Here is a 22,280-nt window from a genome sequence, read left to right as displayed (position 1 = left end):
AGTGGTCCGAGAAACGCCAGAATACTCCTAGGCCAAATGTAGAGATAACATCATTATCAGGTAATATGATACACCAGGCCTTATCACCCATACTGCATATCCTGATCATGTTGAACACCAGTGCTTGTCACCGTCCATTAAACCATGCAGTTAATACTCATGCAGTTGGTCTATGAACATGTGGACACTGTTTCAACAGCGGGGTAATCCTTGTTTGTTTTCAGCAACCTGATACATTCTGTGTCTAGTTCCACATTGACAAGACTCTCTGGAGGGTGGGAGTTGTCATACCAATTACTGGATAACGCTTTTACTGCTGCTGAGAGATCCTAAAAGATAGGGACTTTTCTAACATTTGGCCTAGGACTAAGAACACATACCGTACATAAAATTCAATTTCCCTTCATTGCAAGATTAGCGCTTGGTGTTAGGAATAGCTAAATTCGATTGGACCATTTGCTCAAGCAGGACATTAACTCATTATAAACAGCAGCACTGCCCAGACAGAAAACATCTGTACCATGTGTCATGGTTATTCTTTTTGTAAACTTTGTACCATGTACCTGTTATGTTGAGCCATAGTATAAACTTTTTACCTGTTACTTTACAGAAGCAAAGGCCCCACAAGTGAACATCCTCAAATAGTGAGATTAATGTAAAATAATCACAACAAAAGGTTCCATAATCAACATTTATTCACATGTTCATACATCTGCAGGTCTCCCCTTTTCCCCATACACCATCTGTGGCAGGGTTAACTTCACAAAATATCATTAACATCAAGGGTTGAATAGTAGAAGCATTTAACTGTGAAAGGCATAAGGAAAAGGTCTTACTCTAAAATAAACTTATTATACAATACTCTGTATCTGTCACTTTGCATCAATATCCATGTTTGGTACACTAATCACATTAATTAAGTACAACTTTTAAACTTTTTTCAGTCACTCAACACCCCTTTTGAAAGTCACTGAAGTATTGTGCATGCCAAGTTTTGCATCAATCTGCTTCAACCCAGTGGTAAGTGCATTTGCAACTCAGGACTGAAATATGAATCTCTGACTTGATAAGGAATCAGAATAAATGACAGCAAGACAGCTATCCACTCAGGAAGCCAAGCACTCACACAACATAAATAGTAAACAAAAACACCTGGTTTCCACAGGATGAAGACTGAATTGTGCAAATAGCAAAGATTGCTCCAGATTGTGAATGACTCACTACTTTGTTTCATTTCAACCTCCAATACGATAATGGCAGTCAGTGGACCTGTTGATAACACCTGTATTTCAGGAATGATTGAAGGTGAGATACAGGTTACAGGCCCGTGAGCGAGTTGGGTTTTTGTCTCTTTTTGCAAAGTTCCAGCAATATCATACTGGGGGACACTAGAAATGCGCTTCACAAATTGTACCCAGGAAGGCAATTGAACCCAGGTCTTGGTTAAGTGTGCAAACAGCCTTTAGAATATTCTTAAAAATTGTCCCCTCTGACAAATTTATATATTTTGGGGTGTATGACTTTTGTAATGCCATTCTAGTGAATAGGGAAAGGTCCATTAAAAGTTATCTATTTTTTTCTCAGATCGGTCTACTTCTGTTTAATGAGACAGTTTCAAATATATATATATATATTTTTAAATATTTGGACGATGGCTTTCCTGAATTAGTCACTATAACATATATCTGCGATTACACTTTCTCAATAAATTAGATTCTAGTACTTTTGTTATGTTGAGTCCCATCAAGTTTTTGAACCAACACTCTCAGAGTCAGGCACCTAATCACCAGCACAGAAAGTCAGCAATCTTACCCACTCAGCCACCACAATTTCCAACCCATTCAACTGCGGTATTTACCTCAATAAAATGAACATATCCTAAACAGGATAATTGAGGACATCCTGCAGACCACTTGATCAACATGCACAAAACTGCTGCACTTGAAGAACATAGCATTGTCTAATGAATTAAACAATATTTCTTAATTACAATGAAAGATATTTTTGTTCTCTTGAAATGCTACACAGTTTAGATTATGCTTTTTGGCAAGCTTCAGTCTCTGGTCATGCCTCGAAGTAATTCAATTTCCAAAGATTAACTCTTCAAACACTACCATAACATTTGTAAATCAAATCGAGATATATATGAATATTCTCCAGATATGACATGTCCTGTGAAAATTTGCATCTCCAATCTTCAGCAACCCTTACTTGTACAGAAATGATTAACCAGTGTCCCAATCCACAAAGTCTTCTTAACGTTAGGGCTTATCGTAACTCTATCATGGACTCACAAATGGCATAGTGCTACAAATGTTTTGACCATGGGCCCCTGGTCAAACTCGATTATTTACCATCATATAGTTGGAATATTAGTTACTGAATATGGCATTAAAAACAAATAAACAAACAAACAAAGCCTGACCAACTTCAGGGGGACCTACTCCGTAGGTCACAACTACCCATCGTTGGATCTCATCCAGCATAGAAACCGCAGTGAATGATGCATTTCCTGAAGGCCTGCACAAGTAAAGGGGGTCACCAGCTCAAGCATATTGTTGATATATAACAGTAATCATCACTGGTTGAGATAACATGGTTTCCTTACAACGCATCTTTATTGAGTCAATGTATAAATATATTCACTGGTATACAACTTCTTCTCACATGACACAAAAATGCAGAGACTTCATTTTTTATGTGAGGATGTTACCATAGCAGCTGCAGATGATAATGTAGATGCATGTTAACATCATATGGACACTGTAGTCCTCAACAGACCACAAGAGCTAGATGCGACGTTGACAACTTCATCACAACAATTCAAAGTAAAGGTGAGCTTCAGAATCAGAAATATACAAAACGTGTCAAAAGTGAGGATATTTCACTAGTATATGTGTCATAATTGTTCAACAAAACAAGTGCCACATTTCTTATGTATACAAGCATGAGTGAGGGTAAACATGAATTCTTACACTTGTTTCATAAGTATGACACTCATACGATGTAATAATTTCTTTGCTACTCATTGTTTCTAAACTATTTTTGGCACTCCTTCAGAAGAATGTACAGACCATGACCACCTTCTGTAAACACAGGAACTGTCAAATAATGTCAACAATCTTCAGCTGACATCATTTATGTTGTGATGTCATTCCATCCTCAAAGGATAAAAAAACCTATAAAATTAAAATGACATCAACAATGCCCTCATTTTGATAAAAACCATTCACTCTGGTGCATCAATATCAGCCATTGTGCACTTGTATGTATTTGGTCGTTTCTAACCCTATGGGTACTAAATTAATCCTCCTGTTCTCTTTCAAGAAATATTCTGACATCCATTCAGTTAAACTATTACTAGTAGTACTACACAGTCATGTAACAATCTTTATTTAACCGCTTATGTTCCATGTCAGGTGTCGGAGTAGGCTAGGGCTAAATCACATCTGACACCAACACCCTGGTTCTATTCCCAATGTGCGTACAATGTGAGACACTCATTTCTGAAACACCTTGCCATGATTTCGTTGTGCGATATCGTTGTGCGATCGCTCTAGATTACACTTGAAAAATAACATAAGGTAAAAGTAGGAAATACACTCAGCGACATGTCCCCAATCACACACACACACACTACTGCTCATGCAGAATTCAACATTAATCTCTCCATCAAACACATGCTATGTACAGCTCACACAACACATGCTATATACAGCCCAGAGAAAACAAAGCTATATACACATTCTTTTAAGTCCTCTTCCAGAAGTTTGCACCCAAGGCGCAAAGCTTAAACAGTCCATACTAACCACCCTTGTCTGTGTAGTCTGTAACCATGGCAACATAATCCAATAATGTGTCCATGACGTAACCATGGTAACAGTGTTAGCTTCCCAGGAAGGCATGGGGGCCTGTGTTGTCTTCTGATTTACTTTCTAATGAAAAAGGAGGAATCTTGCAATCGAAAGTAGTTCCATCTCTCCTCTCCATTTTGTATGTTCCCCTGTTAAAGATAGAAGCTCGAAATTAAGGCTTGTTCCTGTTCTATGTTTGAAGAACACTTCAAGTAAACGTCTACATTCAGCTGTTTTCAAATACAACTTTTGGCTTACAATTCATTGCAATAATGATTCTTGTATAACAACATGTACCATAACATACTGCTCTTGTTCTGTCATCTGTAATGGAAACGGAATATACAAGGGCCCATAGATCAGACACTTTCTTCCTCTGCACAGTTTTGACACTATTGCACTTGTCTGCCATTAAGCTGGCATCTGTCACAACCTTTATATTCAAGAATCTGGTTAAGAATAGTTTCATAGTTTATCAGATGAATCAGTTTGCTAATAGCAAAATTTCATCATTTCAAGTTGACTTGTCACTCATGTAAACTTTTCTAATAAGAATGAAATATGCATGTAGAAAACTGTAATATGCTGATATATCCAAAATAAATTGCACTCATTAGTAGTAGCTTTACCAGTATCCTGGTAATACTGCACACCTGTAGGTTTTTAAAGGGATGGGTGAAAACCTAGCTCTCAGTCAAGCAAGGCAACAAGGGACAGAACTCTTGTACCTACCACATATGGCCGCTAGGAGCTTGTAATGACACATGGCTGCTGTACTGAAAGGCTGGCTGCTCTTGAGATAAGATTGGCTCCTGAAAAGTAAAACAGGAATTGTAATGATAATCTAATTCTTATGACAAATTTATTTTAATTTAATTTGATCATGTTTAATTGTGAAATTCAACTGCAATGACCTATTTGATGTGAAAAGATCATTCAACTTCCCTCCACTGGACTCCTTCCAGTGTGTTTGTTTTTGCTTGATTGCCACACTCAGCAATATTCCAGCTATATGGGGGGACGGTCTGTAAAGAATCAAGTTTGGACCAAACAATCCAACAGCTTTGATCTACGCACTTGTGATACAATGACATGTATCAAGCAAGTCAGCGAGCCTGACCACCAGATCCCGTTAATCGTGTCTTATGACAAGCATGTGTTGTTGAAGACCAATTCTACCTGGATCTTCACAGATGGAACATTATCCCAAACAGCACTGTCTCGTTACCTACCTGCCCCACAACTCCAGGGTGCCAGACAGACTGAACATTGTCCCACGTCTTACCTACCTGACAGTCTCCAGGGTGCAGGGTGCCTAACAACACTGTCCAGGGTGCCAGACAGACTGAACATTGTCCCAAACAACACTGTCTCGTTACCTACCTGCTCCACAACTCCCCATCCACGGACAGTCTCCAGGGTGCAAGACAGACTCAACATTGTCCCTAAAAACACTGTCTCGTTACCTACCTGCCCCACAACTCCCCATCCACGGACAGTCTCCAGGGTGATCGACAGACTCAACATTGTCCCAAACAGCACTGTCTACCTACCTGCCCCACAACTCCCCGTCCACAGACAGTCTCCAGGGTGATCGACAGACTCAACATTGTCCAAACAGCACTGTCTCTGGTCTACCTACCCCACAACTGCCCCACAACTCCAGGGTGATCGACAGACTCAACACCCAAACAGCACGACAGTCTCCAGGGTGATCGACAGACTCAACATTGTCCAAACAGCACTGTCTCGTTACCTACCTGCCCCACAACTCCCCATCCACGGACAGTCTCCAGGGTGATCGACAGACTCAACATTGTCCCAAACAGCACGTTACCTACCTGCCCCACAACTCCCCGTCCACAGACAGTCTCCAGGGTGATCGACAGACTCAACATTGTCCAAACAGCACTGTCTCGTTACCTACCTGCCCCACAACTCCCCGTCCACGGACAGTCTCCTGGGTGATCGACAGACTCAACATTGTCCCAAACAGCACGTTACCTACCTGCCCCACAACTCCCCGTCCACGGACTGTCTCCAGGGTGATTGACAGACTCAACATTGTCCCAAACAGCACGTTACCTACCTGCCCCACAACTCCCCGTCCACGGACTGTCTCCAGGTGAGGTGAGGTGAAATTGGGTTTTACGTCGTGCTTGAGAATATTTCGCTCATATTACGACGTGCATGCGTGTGTATGTGTATGTGCGGCTGCATGTACTAGCCCAGACTTAAGCTGGTTTTATAGTGCTAGCCCACTGAGGTACCATGCCGCAGTGAAGCATGAATATCCCACTCAGACACATTATACTGACTCCGAGCTGACCAGTCCTTGTTGTACCCATTAATGCTGAGCGCCAGGCAGGGACCAACAAGTACCATATTTTAAGGTCTTTTGGTATGACGCGGTCGGGATCGAACCCACGACCTTCCGCCTTCCGGGCGGACGCTCTAACCACTACAGCACGGAGGCGGTCGACTGTCTCCAGGGTGACAGACAGACTCAACATTGTCCCAAACAGCACGTTACCTACCTGCCCCACAACTCCCCGTCCACGGACTGTCTCCAGGGTGACAGACAGACTGAACATTGTCTCAAACAGCACGTTACCTACCTGCCCCACAACTCCCCGTCCACGGACAGTTTCCAGGGTGACAGACAGACTCAACATTGTCCCAAACAGCACTGTCTCGTTACCTACCTGCCCCACAACTCCCCGTGCGACAGACTCAACATTGTCCCTAACTCCCCTACCTGCCCCACACTCCCGTCCACAGGACAGTCTCCAGGGTGATGACAGACTCAACATTGTCCCAAACAGCATTGTCTACCTGCCCCACAACTCCCCGCCCACTGTCTCCAGGGTGATCGACAGACTCAACATTGTCCCAAACAACTGTCTCCCTACCTGCCCCACAACTCCCTATCCACAGACAGTCTCCAGGGTGACAGACAGGCTGAACATTGTCTCAAACAACACTGTCTCGCTACCTACCTGCCCCACAACTCCCTACCTGCCCCACAACTCCCCGTCCACAGACAGTCTCCAGGGTGATCGACAGACTCAACATTGTCCAAAACAGCACTGTCTCGTTACCTACCTGACAGGCTCCCTATCCACAGACAGTCTCAAACAGACACTGTCTTGTCTCAAAACTACACTGTCCCACAACTCCTACCTGCCCCACAACTCCCTACCTGCCCCACAACTCCCCGTCCACAGACAGTCTCCAGGGTGACAGACAGACTGAACATTGTCTCAGACAACACTGTCTCGTTACCTTTCTGCGGACAGTCTCCAGGGTGCCAGAGGGTCTGAACATTGTCCCAAACAGCACTGTCTCGTTACCTACCTGCCCCACAACTCCCCGTCCACGGACTGTCTCCAGGGTGCCAGACAGACTGAATATCCTCCAATGCCTCTCCCTGAGCTGAACTGTCTCCTCACCCAGGTTCTCAAGCCTCACACAGTATCTCCACTACAACAAAACATAACATGGCCACTTTCACCTCAGGTATGTGAATAACTGTTTTAAGCTGCACCCAGTAACACATCCCATCTACAGCAGTGAATACGAATACACACTGCCATTTCGAAAATGGTCAAATGTAACCAATGTTATATTGGGGATTGATTTGGGAGTCAAAATTTATACATATCGTTTTTTTAGACCATCATTGAATTTGGGGTCCAAACTTTATTTGCGAAAAAACAATAGATGGAATTAAAAAGCTTCTACATACCCAGTATACATGTGTCTGTTGCGACTCCTGAAACAAGAAGGACACATTTACCACAAAAACCAGTCACAAGAAACCATGTACTTATTATTCTAACTACTGCAGCCACAAACTGTTGCACTCAGCAATATTCCAGCTAAAAGCTGTCTTTAAACAATCAAGTCTCAACTAGCCATAACAGTCATTTTTTTTGTAAGCAATGTCCCAACAACAAAGGGTTAGTTGGCTTGTTGTTTAACACTGCACTCAGCAATTTCCATCTATGGCAGCGGTCTGTAATTATTTGAGTCTGGACCAGACAATCAAATGATCAACAGCATAAACATCAGTGGGGGTACAATGACACACAATGAACCAAATCCCTCAATGTCACTTTTGTGTGTGTTCTTTCTGTAGTAAATCACCATACGCAGCAATATTCCAGCTATATGACGGCAACCTTTAAATAATCACTTCCAGAAAAGACAATTCATTGATGAATATTGTAAACAAACACAGGCTGTAGATTGGGTGTTATGGATCATCTAATCACCTACAGAGTAGTGTCCCTTCTTGTCTGCCAACCTACCCTGCATCCCATGTAGAAAGGAGTGACTGTGACGCGGATGTTCTCGGTAGTCTCTCGATGGACGTCAGACAGCTGCAGCCATGGGTGGTTCTTCTCCTGCCAGGCTCGCAGTGTCTCCCGTGCCATGAAGGGAGGAGCTGGCAGATGATGAACAGAAAGAAAGAGTATCATTCCATGTTAAAGAGTCTTGTCATCTCATTAGCCGTGTCCTGTAAAAATCACCATTTTACGTCAGGGATTCAGGAAATTCCCCATGATCTCATACTGTAGAATCTACCAATCAGTCTGGCATGTAGGTATCTTGCAGAAACATAAGTCAGCTGGCAAACCTGTACTGATATCATGACAAAGTTTGACACACCAGCTTGTCACATCACATCACAATACACTTTGTTTGCTCTTTCATGCTGAGAGTTTGAGAGTGGTTACACGATAGATATAGAATACATCACAAGCTAGCACAGAAAGTATGTAACTTAGTAAATTGTGAACATGTATTTACAAGCATGTTGAATGTGATTTTGTTTGTTGTTTGATGCCACACTAAACAATACTCAAGAAAAATCACAGTGCCCTTTGAATAATGAAATCAATCCAGTGATTTATATTTGTGAATAATGATCCATGTGAAATGACAAGGAGACCATAGCAGGAAAGGCACACCGACCCAAGTCAGCTGATGGATGACAAGTTTAGTCTATGCTCACCCCAATATACTGCATATGTGTGTTATGAATGCTTGTTGTGGTCCAAATTGGTCCCCCCAAACAACAGGCATTAATACACTTATTTCCTTTTCAATGTAACCGCCTCCGTGGTGTAGTGGTTAGAGCGTCCGCCCGGAGAGCGGAAGGTCGCGGGTTTGATCCCCGAAGGCGTCATACCAAAAAACGTTAATATATGGTACTTGTTGGTCCCTGCCTGGCGCTCGGCATTAATGGGTACAACATACACATACACAAGCATGCACGTCATCATATGAGGGAAATATTCTCAAGCACGATGTTAAACACAATTTCACCTCACCTCACCTTTTCCATGTACATTGAAAAAAAAAACAAATGACAGAATAACAAGAGTTATGGCCCCCTGGATCTATTTCAGTCAGAAAATATTGTATTTATATATCAAGAGAAGGTTGCCTTACAACCAATTTGAGATACAAACTTGAGGATGGATCGTTGCAAATGTAAGAGAGGTGAGAGCAAGAAATTTATGTGTGGTACACGAAAAAAGTAGAACTGGTTTCAGCCAATCAGAATCCGACATTCATGCATAAGGAAAGATAAAGTTCTCCAGTGCTAATATCACATGTATTGCGTACTGTCCCAGATACAGCTGGTAATGTTTGACAGCATAAGGATGCCTTTCCATTTCTCAATATTCAGAAAAACACTAGATGGAATCATCGCTTCCAAAACAAGTTCCAGTGGCAAAGGAATGGGTCAATCTACTTTTCACAATAGAATTGAGATATAATCAACATTGACATAATGTCATCCAGTGAGACAAGACAACCATGCACGCATGAAGCCTTCTACCCATATCGACAGTGGCCACTTGGAACCCGTGAAAATCCTAGTTACAGTCCGTTTGAGACAAAATGATACCGATGAATTGCAATCTAACACAAAAACAAATAGACATAAAAGAATCAAACCATCGCGGACTGCAATATAAACAACAGACCAACTCTAGGAAGAAATTGCATAATTTTTGTCACAAAAATAAAAAGGTTGTTTAAGAAACTGTCATCATTTATTTGTGAGTTTTCCCAGTTTGTTACAAAGGCAGTGGCAACTTAAGGAACAGCCCGCGACTAATGGGATCAGGTACAGGCTTACTGACTTTGTTGATACATGTTATCAGATCCTAATTAAGCAGATCCATGCTCATGGCGTTAATCACTGGACTGTCTGGTCTTGACTGGATTACTTACAGACTGGTGCCATATAGCTGGAATATTGCTGAGTGCAGTGTTGAAGTGAAGTGAAGTGAAGTGGGATTTAACGACGTGCTTGAGAATATTTCACTCATATGACGACGTGCATGCGTGTGTATGTGTATGTCGCGGCTGCTTGTACTAGCCCAGACTGAAGCTGGTTTTATAGTGCTAGCCCACTGAGATACCATGCAGCAGTGAAGCATGAATACCCCACTCAGACACATTATACTGACTCCGAGTCGACCAGTCCTTGTTGTACCCATTAATGCCGAACGCCAGGCAGGGACCAACAAGTACCACATTTTAACGTCTTTTGGTATGATGCGGCCGGGGAGCAGTGCAGTGTTGAACAACAAACAAAGGCGAAGAAGCAAACAAAACATGAAGCTTACTTACAACTGTCTGTATCATGCATCAGAAACTTGTCAAACAGTTAAGTGTTGTATAGGTGGCTCCATTACTGGTGTATGGTAGAAGGTCTTCTTGGGCCAATGTAGTCCAAACCTGAAACACATTATCTGATTAGCACTGAGAAACTGACTTGAGGCAATAACAATTTAAACAAATAATTAACCATACATTTTACATGTAACAGATAAACAGCTGATAAACAGATAAACAGTTCTCAAAAAAGACATTGCGATTTACCTGGGATAGCGTGCAGAGCTCGGCTGTTTTCCTGGTTTCCAAGGAATGTCACAGCTTCCGTCTGTGCTCGCTGAAAAAGGACAAACTCAAGGGATCAAAACAGAACTTATTTTGCATTTAATGGCACAGTAAATACTGAAATCCCATCGATGAAATATTTTCAATGTGCCCTGGCAATACGACTAAGACCATGAAAATAATTTTCATCACAATTCATTTAATGGAAAATGCGATTAACCTAACCAAATCAAATGATTCAGAACCTATCATTGCACCCTATCAAACAGGTTTTGGGTGGCAATCTCACAGCTCAACATGGGCTTGGCAAATTTGAATGCAGGTGCACATAACATTAAACACCTGTTTTGGATGATAACATTGTTTGTGGTTAGTTTATAGGTCCAGGACATATGAATCTGAACTATTCTTACAGTCATGGTGTTCAGGAAATATCTGTTTGGTGCCCAAAGTTGCATTTTTATCCCTTTATGCACTCTTCAATTAATTCCAAAGTTTTTTGACATATTTCTATGTGTGTATCAGTTCATGTCTTATCATGCTTATCTTTGCTTGTTTGGTTCTTGATTTATGCCATACTCCAGTATTCCAGTCATATCATGGTGGCCTGTCAATCCAAGACTGGGCTAGATAAACTAGTGATTGATATTATGAGCAGCTATCCACATCATTGTATGACACACAATACACCAAGTACCAAGACAAGGTAGTATGCTATGTAGTGAGTGAGTGAGTTTAATTTTATGCCGCACTCATCAGTATTCCAGTTACATGGCGGCAGTCTGTTAATAATCGAGTCTGGACTAGACACTCAACAGCATGAGCATCAATCTACGAAATTGGGATATGATGACATGTGTCAACCAAGTCAGCGAGCCTGACCACCCGATCCCTCGCCTCTTACGATAGGCATGGGTTACTGAAGATCTTCATGGGTCTTGTATGCTAAGTAAGTGTGGTGTACATACTATGTGTGGACAGTCCCTGGCATCGATCAGCACCTGGTAGTACAGGTGGTTCTTCCCCTTCACCTCCTTCCCTATAGCAGTGGTGTTGTCATCCACATTCCTGTAACACAGATCACATTGATAGAAATAAACAGCACAAGGATGTACATGATATATTCAGTTGTCAACCCAAACTGGCTTCCACAGGAGTTACCACGTGATGACCAAATGCTTTAACCACAAGGCTACAGTCCGTTTGGCTCAAAAGTGGACAGATGAATTGCAATCTAACTCGAAAACTAATACACATAACATACTCAATGAAGCGCTGATCATAATCAAAACATCATACCCACTCTGTGAGGTTTTTGCAAAATTTTTGTCCTAAAAATAAAAAAGTTGTTTAACAATCTATCATTAAAATATTGACACAGTTCACTATTTGTTACGAGGGAGGAGTGCAGAGAAAGGGACAGCCAGGTGTGCGAGAAAGGATGGAGATGGCACAGCACAGGTTAATGAATCAATAACTTTGTCGGCACTTGTGCACGTGCTTCTCTAACACCTGTCTGTCCCTTTCTCTGCACTCCTCCCTCGTAACAAATAGTGAACTGTGTCAATATTTTAATGATAGATTGTTAAACAACTTTTTTATTTTTAGGACAAAAATTCTGCAAAAACCTCAAAGAGTGGGTATGATGTTTTGATTATGATCAGCGTTTCATTGAGTATTTTATGTTTATTAGTTTTCGAGTTAGATTGCAATTCATCTGTCCACTTTTGAGCCAAACGGACTATAGTGTGTGCGAGTTCAGATTTACACCGCTTTTAGCAATATTCGAGCAATATCACGGTAGTAGACACCAGAAATGGGCCTCACACATTGTACCCATGTGGGAAATCGAACCTGGGTCTTCAGTGTGATGAGCGAACGCTTTAACCACTAGGCTATCCTACCACCCCTAACCGTTTTACAGACCATTGTGACATTAGTTTCCGTCACATCTCAATCAAATTACATCACTAATATTTCTGTAACAGGGTTAGTTTAGCTGTATTTTTTAGATTCAACACACTGTTTATTAATTTTTACAAACCAACCATTTCAGATACCTTAATGAAAAGAAGGGCTGTCTATCATCAGATGATAGAGATTGATAATTGCTGATATATTATCCACCGACTATTGATAAACATCAGAGATGTAAATTTGAGAAAAAATGCCTAAAACGTCTGCAAGTAATGAATATATTTCACACCACTGTGAGTCGTGACATGTTTGTGCATGGATTACTAACAGAAAAGGTCCTGAACAAAATTTAGAAGCAACCAGTGAATAAAGACTGAACTTTGTGTGTTGTCTGAAAAATTTAGAACTGTATTCTATCACAAAAGCTTATGTACTTTATTATCCATTACACAATTTTCATATTGATAATCATTAATACCTTTCCCTATCATCAATATAATCAATCTTTTTTGCCAGCCCTACTGAAATGTGATTGTCTTCTGTTAACTAAATATGTTCAACTTAGCCTTGTTATTCAGTCCAGCATACCAAGGTCTTTACTTTCTTGAGGATGAGGTCAGCTGGACTGTTTAGACAGTTGGATACAATTTGTACAGCTTGTGTTACCATGGATACTTACTTCTCCTCGGTTTTTGTGGCTGTGTCTCGGTCATACACTCGTGCTAGCCACGGAAAGAGGACAATGCCACGGTAACCAAATATCCGATGTAGGAACAGCTGAAACAAATATTATGTACATTTTTTTATATCAGCTTGATTAGTGAGTGATTGAATATGATTTTATACCACTTGTAGCAATATTCCAGCAATAGCACGGGAACACCAGAAATGGGCTTGACACATTGTACCCATGTGGGGAATTGAACCCGGGTCTTCACCAAGTGAACACTTGCACCACTAGGCCACCGTCCCGTACCAAACTGACACAACAATAAATAACTTGAATACTGTTAAATTTTAGTTAAAAGCTTAACTCCACTCTCACACTACAGCATACCTGCTAACTCTTAAGCCATTGTCATCTACTCATGTCACGCTATCACGAAAAAATCAAACTGGGCCAAACTGGGTTCATGTGAAGAAAAATAAAGAAAGAAAGATCACATTAATATGTCTGAAAACATCATTTTGAGGGACATTTCTGAGAAGGGAATTTGCAATTATACGTTGGCTTGAGCCCCTCAAGGTTCCATCCTTGACCTGGAGTGAGTGAGTGAGTGAGTTAAAATTTTACATCGCACCCGCAATATTACAGCCATATAGCGATGAAAACAAGGTAATCAACCCCTTGACCTGGACGGGACCTGTGGCCCTTGGGCCCCAGCATCTCAAGGTTTTCTCTCCTTGGGTCTGAAAACTCTGCTACAGACGAATATTTGGTGTGACCAGGGGCGGTGGGGTAGCCTAGTGGTTAAAGTGTTTGCTCATCATGCCAAAGGCCCGGGTTCGATTCCCCACATGGGTACAATGTGTGAAGCCCATTTCTGGTGTCCCCTGCCATGATATTGCTGGAACATTGCTAAAAGAGGTGTAAAATCCAACTCACTCACTAGTGTGACCAAGGCGACTAGTGAGACACATACATTCAAAACCATAACACAGATACACATTGGCCGACCTGAGAACACAGTGAGCGAACGTATTTATGAAACAAGGGAATACTAACTAAAATGATGCAAAAGCCAGGCAAGTTTACTATGTTGGCAAACATGAGGCCACTGAGCTGGTTATGCTGTCAGGTCAAGTCTCCTCATCAGAATGAAACTGGGATTTATTGGCCCTTTCCATAACATTTTGAAAAGCAATCCGTCTCACTGACTTGGTTCACCATCTTACCTGCCCAGTCTCATAGGAATTTCCATGTTCTTTTGGTGTTTCTAAAATGCCAACTTCTGCCAATCTGAAACCAAATGGAAATAAAATCAGTTGATGCCAACAGTTTGATTATTTCACTAAGAAAGGTTTCCTGGGGTACACATATGTAGTACCTGTGCCGACGACCCCCTTACCCGTTAGCAACTGACATTTGTTACAGACTTCTTTCTGAACGAATAGTATCATGGTTGAACATATACTGCACAACAGTGAGGTAGCCTCACAGTATAAGATTTACTTGTCACGCCAAAGATCCGGGTTCGATTCCCCAAATGGGTACATGAGAAGTCCATTTCTGGTGTACTTGATGTAATATTGCTGAAGTATTGCTAAAGGTGATGTAAAACCTTCATCAGTCAGTATTCAAATTGCAACCGCAACCGTGTATGGTTTTATGCTACTTCTATCAATACGCCAGCATTTTTAGGCAGAGGACACCACAAAATATTTAAGAACTTTAACACATACACAGTGTTCACGAATGGTGTTTCAAAGTAACAGGACATTGGGTCCTGTAAGTTTAAGATATCTGTCTGATCCATTGAAAATTCACAGGACCCATGGAATAAAATTAAACACACATTTCAGATTTAACATTTCTTATAATTGGCATTGAAATTATTAACAAACATAAGAAAAATTAAGATAAAATAAACAGCAAACAAGTGTCACATGTCACATATAACATCTTCAGTCAAAGTCATTGTGAAACATACAGTCGGACACTGGGGCCGGTGGGTTGTAGACTTCTATCGGACCGTTGGCAAATCTGCCGGATTTGTCAGAGGGTCAGACACAATTCGCGAACACTGCATACAGGAAATCAAACCAGAGTGCTCAGCATGACAAGGGAATGACTTGGTTACCCCAAACCAGGTGCACCTATCTTTTTGTACCTATGCCGACAATCACCCCTGCAGACATAACTCGTGGTTTTGTCAGACACACACAGAGCCATGAGCGGATTTTAAGGAACAGCATTAATTGTAATGGAAAGGCTCAACCCAGGAAAGTGCACTCCTAAAGTTATCTTGTTTTCGCCAGGTGACTTTAAACATACTCGTTTAGCCTCTTGAATATATTAGGTGGTTCATTATTTCTAAAACGCTGGTCACCATGTCATCCAAAACCTGGAAAAACTTGAGAAAAGCCTGATCATGTTTTACAGTTATTAATCTTCACGATCCACACTGAGAAGGAAGCTGTTCTATAACAGAGCTTAAATGGATCACCTGGTGGACAAATATCTGTGACAGGGCTTTTTGATCGCATTACACCTAACCGGTGCTACAACACGACAGACGAAATGCCGAAAAATCGACGCCATGTTTCACAGGAAGCATACAATTGTTATCTCCCCTTAAAACTAGGCTGTGCTTGGTGGTAGAGTGCCTGTCGTCATTGGTCACCACTCGACCCTTCCCGTAACCTCCAAGATTCGGCTTGTCCCGGAATAACCCGAGTTGGTCACGAATGGAGTTTTTTTATTTGTTTTATTTAGTTTAATTTTGGTTGGGTGGGGGTGGGGTATGGGGTGGTGGTTAGGGCGATTATCGACTTTCTTGTACGCGAATTTGCATTCAAGCCACTATATATATATATCTATATATATATCTATGTATATGTATATGTATATGTATATGTATATGTATATATATATATATATATATATATATATATATATACATATACATATACATATATATATATATATTATGTATGGAAAACCTTTCTCGTCACCTGTGTGTCTCTTGCGATGCATTCTGCTTGACTGTGTTGACTTATCGTCTGCAAGGAACTCACATTATGATGCAACAAATCTGAAAGATCTGTTCTCACGTGTGACCGCTCTTCTGATAGTGAATTACCTGAGGGAAGTTGATCTGTACCATAAATTGTAACTGTGTAATGTGACAAACAAATTGCCTGCCTTTAAATTTAGTGCTATTACTTTTCTGTTTTTAAATGACAATGTAATGAATATATGTTTTTGAAATTATTTTGACTCTGCACTTACAATGCTTATTAATGCAGACTTGTTCTCGTCACTATATGGCTGGAATAATGCCAATGTGACGTAAAGCCCAACTCAACTCAACTCAACTCGTCACTATATGACTGAAATATTGCCGAGGTGACGTTACTTTTACATTTACTCACTATCATTCACGTTCAGAGTTGACAAACTCGGGTAAACATTTTTACAGCTTTGAACTCTGAAAACAACGTGGCTTTAAATGCTGTATGTAGAGACTAGTCATTGCCTTAGGTGGCAGTCAGTCAGTACCCTCATAACAGTTTGAAGTTTTAAAAGTTTGAAGTTCGTGTTGTGCATTAATTAGACTGTCGACTTTATCATTCACGTTCACGTTTACTCACTCGAGTAAAGATTTTCATTACTTTCAAGTTTGAATTTTTACACCAGTTTCCTGACTAAAGTGTTTTTAAAAATTCCCGGAGCGACGGTAGTGTACGGACTTCAAGTGGTTGAAACTGACACGACAACCGGACGGCAGAAGCTTTGCTCTTCTCCACTCGCTAAGTATGTACATCATACAACCTGCCAGAGATACAAGTAAGATACTCATGCATGTCCCTCCATCACAAGTGACAAGTATTTCACTGTAAAAACGATGAAGGATGTTTTTAATATGTAAATGTTCATTTCATCATTCAATTTGAAAAGAAATTAAATTAATTTTCAAATTTTGATATGTTTTGCTATTAGCATATGGATTTTAATTTGTGAAAATGAATAAATGCGTAATCCGGCATGGGATCAGAGGCGAATTGGAATTTGAAATTTGGCCTTCTGTTTTTGTGTTATATTTGTTCAACGTGCTTTTAATAGTTTCCTTGACTATTTGTACATACTTTGGATCTTGTAATAAAGAATGGTTGAATTTCCAAAAACCTTTTCCTCTTTGTGTTTCAGATAGTGAGTGAGTGAGTGAGTTAAGATTTTAAGTCACATCGGCAATATTTCAGCCATATCGTGACTAAAGCAAGTTATAAATCTATCAACAATTTAAGTGAAATGATAAAATTCTGCCGACGAAGGACAGTAAAATAGCTAGATTATCACAGATATACATGTAAAACTAGTAATTGAATCTAAAACATTTTAGTGAGTGAGTTAATATTTAACGTCACATCGGCAATATTTCAGCCATATCGTGACGAGAACATTTTACATTGTAATGGAATATGTATATATTATAAAACCTGACATCGAAGGACAGTAAAGCAACTAGAGTATCACAGATATATATATGTAAAACTAGTAATTGAATCTAAAACATTTTAACCATAGGGGACAACACAATCTAAAAATGGGCTATAGATCGCTAACAACTGAAGGTAGATCACCATACTAGGGACCATGGGGACTTACAGTACATTTGCTTCCTGCATGGGCCCTAGCTGGATTTACATCATCCCTTCAGCTGTTAGCAATTGAGATAAATCTAGCCATACGTTAAAATTACACATATTCTACGATTAAAAAAACAACAACGGAAAGTTGAAATTTACTTTAAATGTTTGGGGACTTACGTACCCTCTCGGGAGGACAATAATTTTACAGTACTTTAACCCCCCTCAAGGATACAGCCACTAACAATCTGTGGTACTAATTCGAACTTCCAATCATAAAATATTTAGCTATTTACAAATCTGTTAACAAATCTAATTCTTTTAAAAAGGCAATAACTAAATGAGAACTAACATTATTAAAAAGATCCTTCAATGTTTTGACATTAAAATACTTATCCCTTGTGATGGAATATTCAATGCAGTCAAGCAAGACATGCTTGACTGTGATCCTTTCATCACAAGGGATACAAAACGGAGGATCTTCGCCTTTCAATAAATATTCATGAGTATATCTGGTATGGCCAATGCGACATCGTCGCATAATGACCTCTTCAAATCTGGACTGACAACCCAAGTAGGTGTAACCAATATAGGGTTTTATTTCATGTAATTTATTTATACCTACTTGGGTGTCCCACTTCTTCTGCATCAGATCACGGATGTAGGTTCTAATGCTTGCTTTGTAATCAGAGTAAGGAATAAGAAGTGGTGTCACAGATTTGTTGAGTGCTGCCTTTGCAGCAAGATCGGCCATTGTATTCCCAGAAATACCAACGTGACTGGGTAACCAACAGAGGACGATGTCGCATTGGCCAGTTGCAAGATCCTTATATAATTCTATAATTTCTATTAAAAGTGGATGTTTACAAGAAATATTTTTAATCGCCTGAAGGCAAGACAGAGAGTCAGAAAAGATTATGTACTGGTTATATTCAGGGTGTCTATTTATATATTTGAGAGCTGTTAGGATTGCGTTTGCTTCAGCTGTGAAAATTGAACTGTCATTGGGTAATCTGGAAGATATTGTTTTGGACCCAGTGACAGTGGCACAAGCAACCGCGCCACCATCCTTGGACCCATCTGTAAATAAGGATTTATATGTATTATATTTACTTTTTAATTGATTATATTCTTGTTTATATTGTAAGTCATTCGTTTCTGATTTTTTAAATTTAGTGAGTGTTAGGTCGACTTGTGGCCTAACCAATTGCCAAGGAGGAGAAGAAAGAAGACGGGAAGGAGACATATTCTCCAACTCAATGCCAGCAGCAGAAATATATTGTTGGATTCTTAACCCAAGAGGTGGGACAAGTGAAGGTTTTTTATTATACAAATCCTCATAAAGAGGATTAAAAACGCAAGTGCGAGCAGGATTGGATTCATTAGAATATAACTTTGTGAGATATTGTAGGGACAATTGGATACGGCGAAGTTTTAAAGATGGCTCATCGGCCTCAACGTAGAGACTGTCTGTAAAGGCTAAAACCATATTTTTTCACTTTTGTACAAAATGCTTATTACAATCATCTATAAGCATATTTATGTTTCAAAATCATCATCTACAATCAATTACATCTCCAATAAGTTAATTCACTTCTTTAGATGAGTAAATCAAAACATTGATTCTACTCCTTATTGTAATCAAAACAAAAGCACATGTCATTGTTTACAAACATGGGGTCAGCTGACCTAATTTGCATATCATCACCACCTGGTGGCTGTTTCAAATTTGTTACCTGGCTGAAGTCACTGACTCTCCATATTACCATGCACCTGGTCCAAGTGGAACACAAGGTGTAAGTAACAATTTTTGCTGTATCCTACCATAATGTTTTAGAGAAAGTGTAATGTAATGAATATCTGCTATTTTTGGTGTTTATTATGTTTTTTGGTAGGAAATGTGTAATTTGAAGGGAAATTTCATGTGAACTGTCTATTTCTGTTATTTGCATTGTTTTCATGACTGAGCCTAGATGAAATAACGAATATGGTTCTGTAACAGTGTATAAGGCCTAAAATGAGTAAAATTATGTAAAAAAGGCTTTTTCATATCTGTATTGATATGAGTTTGTGTTTGTATAACTGGAGGTTCTTTTGTTTGTTTTATTGTAGTTTTGAACCTCGTCACATGTGTGGTATGAATAAATTCTGTGGCGCGAGTTTCGCATTTGTGTTCTTGCTGCTACAAAGTTCAAAAAACCTTTTGAACGAGAAGATGGACTGTTGTGGACAGCCGGGCCAGGACTGAAGTGACAACGTAACAGAATGCCAGGACAAGTCAGAAGATAACAGTTGAAAGTGAATGGTGACTTGTGAATTGTGACAGCTTCTGTTGAATTTGTGTTTTGTCAGTTTTGTAGGACATTATAAGGATTAATATGTCTGACAGAAGTGGCAATAGTGAATTTGATTGTAGGACATATGATGAACTTGGTATTGCACCAGTGTACAGACATGATGTTCTAGACTATGATGAGACTGAATTTAGTCAACGTCCTACTCGTCAACGGGTCCCAACGGAGAAAGGAAGGGCTGAACGTTTGTGTGGTTTGAGAAGGGTGCTACTAGTGCACTCGCTGCTGTGACCAAGTGTAAAAATGAACTCACTAGACTGTTGAATGATTCTAATGCTGACAATTTACACTTGATTAAATCATGTTTTAGTAGATATCATGATTTGTGTTTCAGCTATGAGAAATGTGTTGAATCTTACACTAGGGAGATGGAGTCTCCAGAGGAAGTAAATATCTATACTGTTCAGGCTAAAGAGAGGTTACAGGCAATGAAAGAATTCCGGGAGCAGGTGTTGGATTCAATCAAGACACAGGAACGTGAGTTATTAGCGGAAATTGAATATGATTCAGTGTCCTACAGGGGTTCACAGCACAGCCATAGATCTAAAGGTGGGAAGTCTACTTTGTCTTATGCAAGTTCTACCAAATCTGCTCGTACCTTTGAGAAAGCAAAACTTGCAGAATTGATTGCAGAGCGTTCTATGATGGATGCTGCACAGAAGGTCAAGGAGTTACAGCTGGACATTGAGATAGCCAAGGTACAGGCACGTGAGAAAGTTTTCGCCACTGCAGAAAATGATGACATTGAACAGACAGCGGTGAAAGATGTATTCAAGGCAAGTGACCAGATGAACAGACTTACCTTGCAAGACACAGAGCCCAGAAAGCATACATATCCACTGCGCAGTACTACCTTTAAATCAGAGCCACATCCCAGTGAGTATGTAAGCTATCCAGCTACTTCCAGTAACTACCCCAGGCACCTCCCTACCAGTACACTAGAGTCTGTTAATATGAATCAGGGGCAAAGTGCAAGTAATATCATGACAGAAGTTTATAGGCAGATGGGAGAGGTTCTGAAAGACCCAAGACAAAGTCTTAGACCCTGGTGATGGATGGAATCAAGTAGTTTGAGGTTGCTTTTACAGGCCCCACCATATACGATAGAGCCGTAATCAAGCTTCGAGCGGACAAGTGATCTGTAAAGGTGTAGGAGCGTGGCTTGATCCCCTCCCCACCTTGAATTAGACACGACTTTCAATAAATCGAGTGCCTTCATGCATTTAGTTTTTAGAGATTTGATATGCGGAAGAAAAGTTAAATGGGAGTCGAAAATGAGACCTAAGAACTTGGCCTCCTTGACAACCTTGATGGGAGTGCCATTTAAAAACAGTTCCGGGTCTGTATGTGGTTTATATTTACGGCAGAAATGTATGCAATTAGTTTTTGATTTAGAAAATTTAAAGCCGTTTCCAAGACACCATTTATGTATCTTATTTAAACACAACTGTAATTGCCGTTCTATAGTATGCATATTCTTACCGTGACAAGAAATATTAAAATCATCCACAAAAAGTGATCCATCTATTGAATCGTTTAAAACTTTTGATAAGCTGTTGATCTTAATGCTAAATAAAGTGACAGACAAAATACTTCCTTGTGGGACACCCTAATCCTGATTATAATGGTCAGACAGGGTTGAACCCACTCGGACTTGAAATTGCCTGTCTTTTAAAAACTGTGATATAAAAAGAGGTAAACGACCCCTTAAACCAAAATCATGTAAATCCTTTAAAATGCCATGCTTCCAGGTGGTATCGTACGCTTTCTCGAGATCAAAGAATATCGATACTGCATGTTGTTTATGTACTATTGCATTTTTGACAAAGGATTCTAATCGTACCAGATGATCAATGGTACTACGATTTTTCCTGAAACCACATTGAATATTTGTTATCAGGTTATTGGTTTCAAGATACCA

General features: G+C 40.1%; 1 protein-coding gene across 1 annotated transcript; it reads right to left on the bottom strand.

Moving 5' to 3' along the window:
* Window positions 1–677: 677 nt before the first annotated feature.
* LOC124291526 (polymerase delta-interacting protein 2-like) lies at window positions 678–15,978 on the bottom strand. Its single transcript, XM_046728528.1, is given in 13 exon segments — window positions 678–4,003; window positions 4,587–4,666; window positions 7,212–7,337; window positions 7,603–7,629; window positions 8,168–8,304; window positions 10,509–10,559; window positions 10,562–10,601; window positions 10,603–10,616; window positions 10,761–10,830; window positions 11,747–11,846; window positions 13,375–13,472; window positions 14,592–14,655; window positions 15,863–15,978. Coding segments are annotated over 13 exon segments (1,020 nt in total). The 5' UTR covers window positions 15,958–15,978; the 3' UTR covers window positions 678–3,885.
* Window positions 15,979–22,280: the final 6,302 nt, after the last annotated feature.

This window comes from Haliotis rubra, unplaced genomic scaffold (assembly GCF_003918875.1).
Source record: "Haliotis rubra isolate DU_JTF1 unplaced genomic scaffold, ASM391887v1 Scf494, whole genome shotgun sequence".
In the NCBI taxonomy this organism is placed as follows: Eukaryota; Metazoa; Mollusca; class Gastropoda; order Lepetellida; family Haliotidae; genus Haliotis; species Haliotis rubra.
The sequence above is the reverse complement of the archived record's forward strand: the minus strand, read 5'-3'. Positions and strand labels throughout refer to the sequence as shown.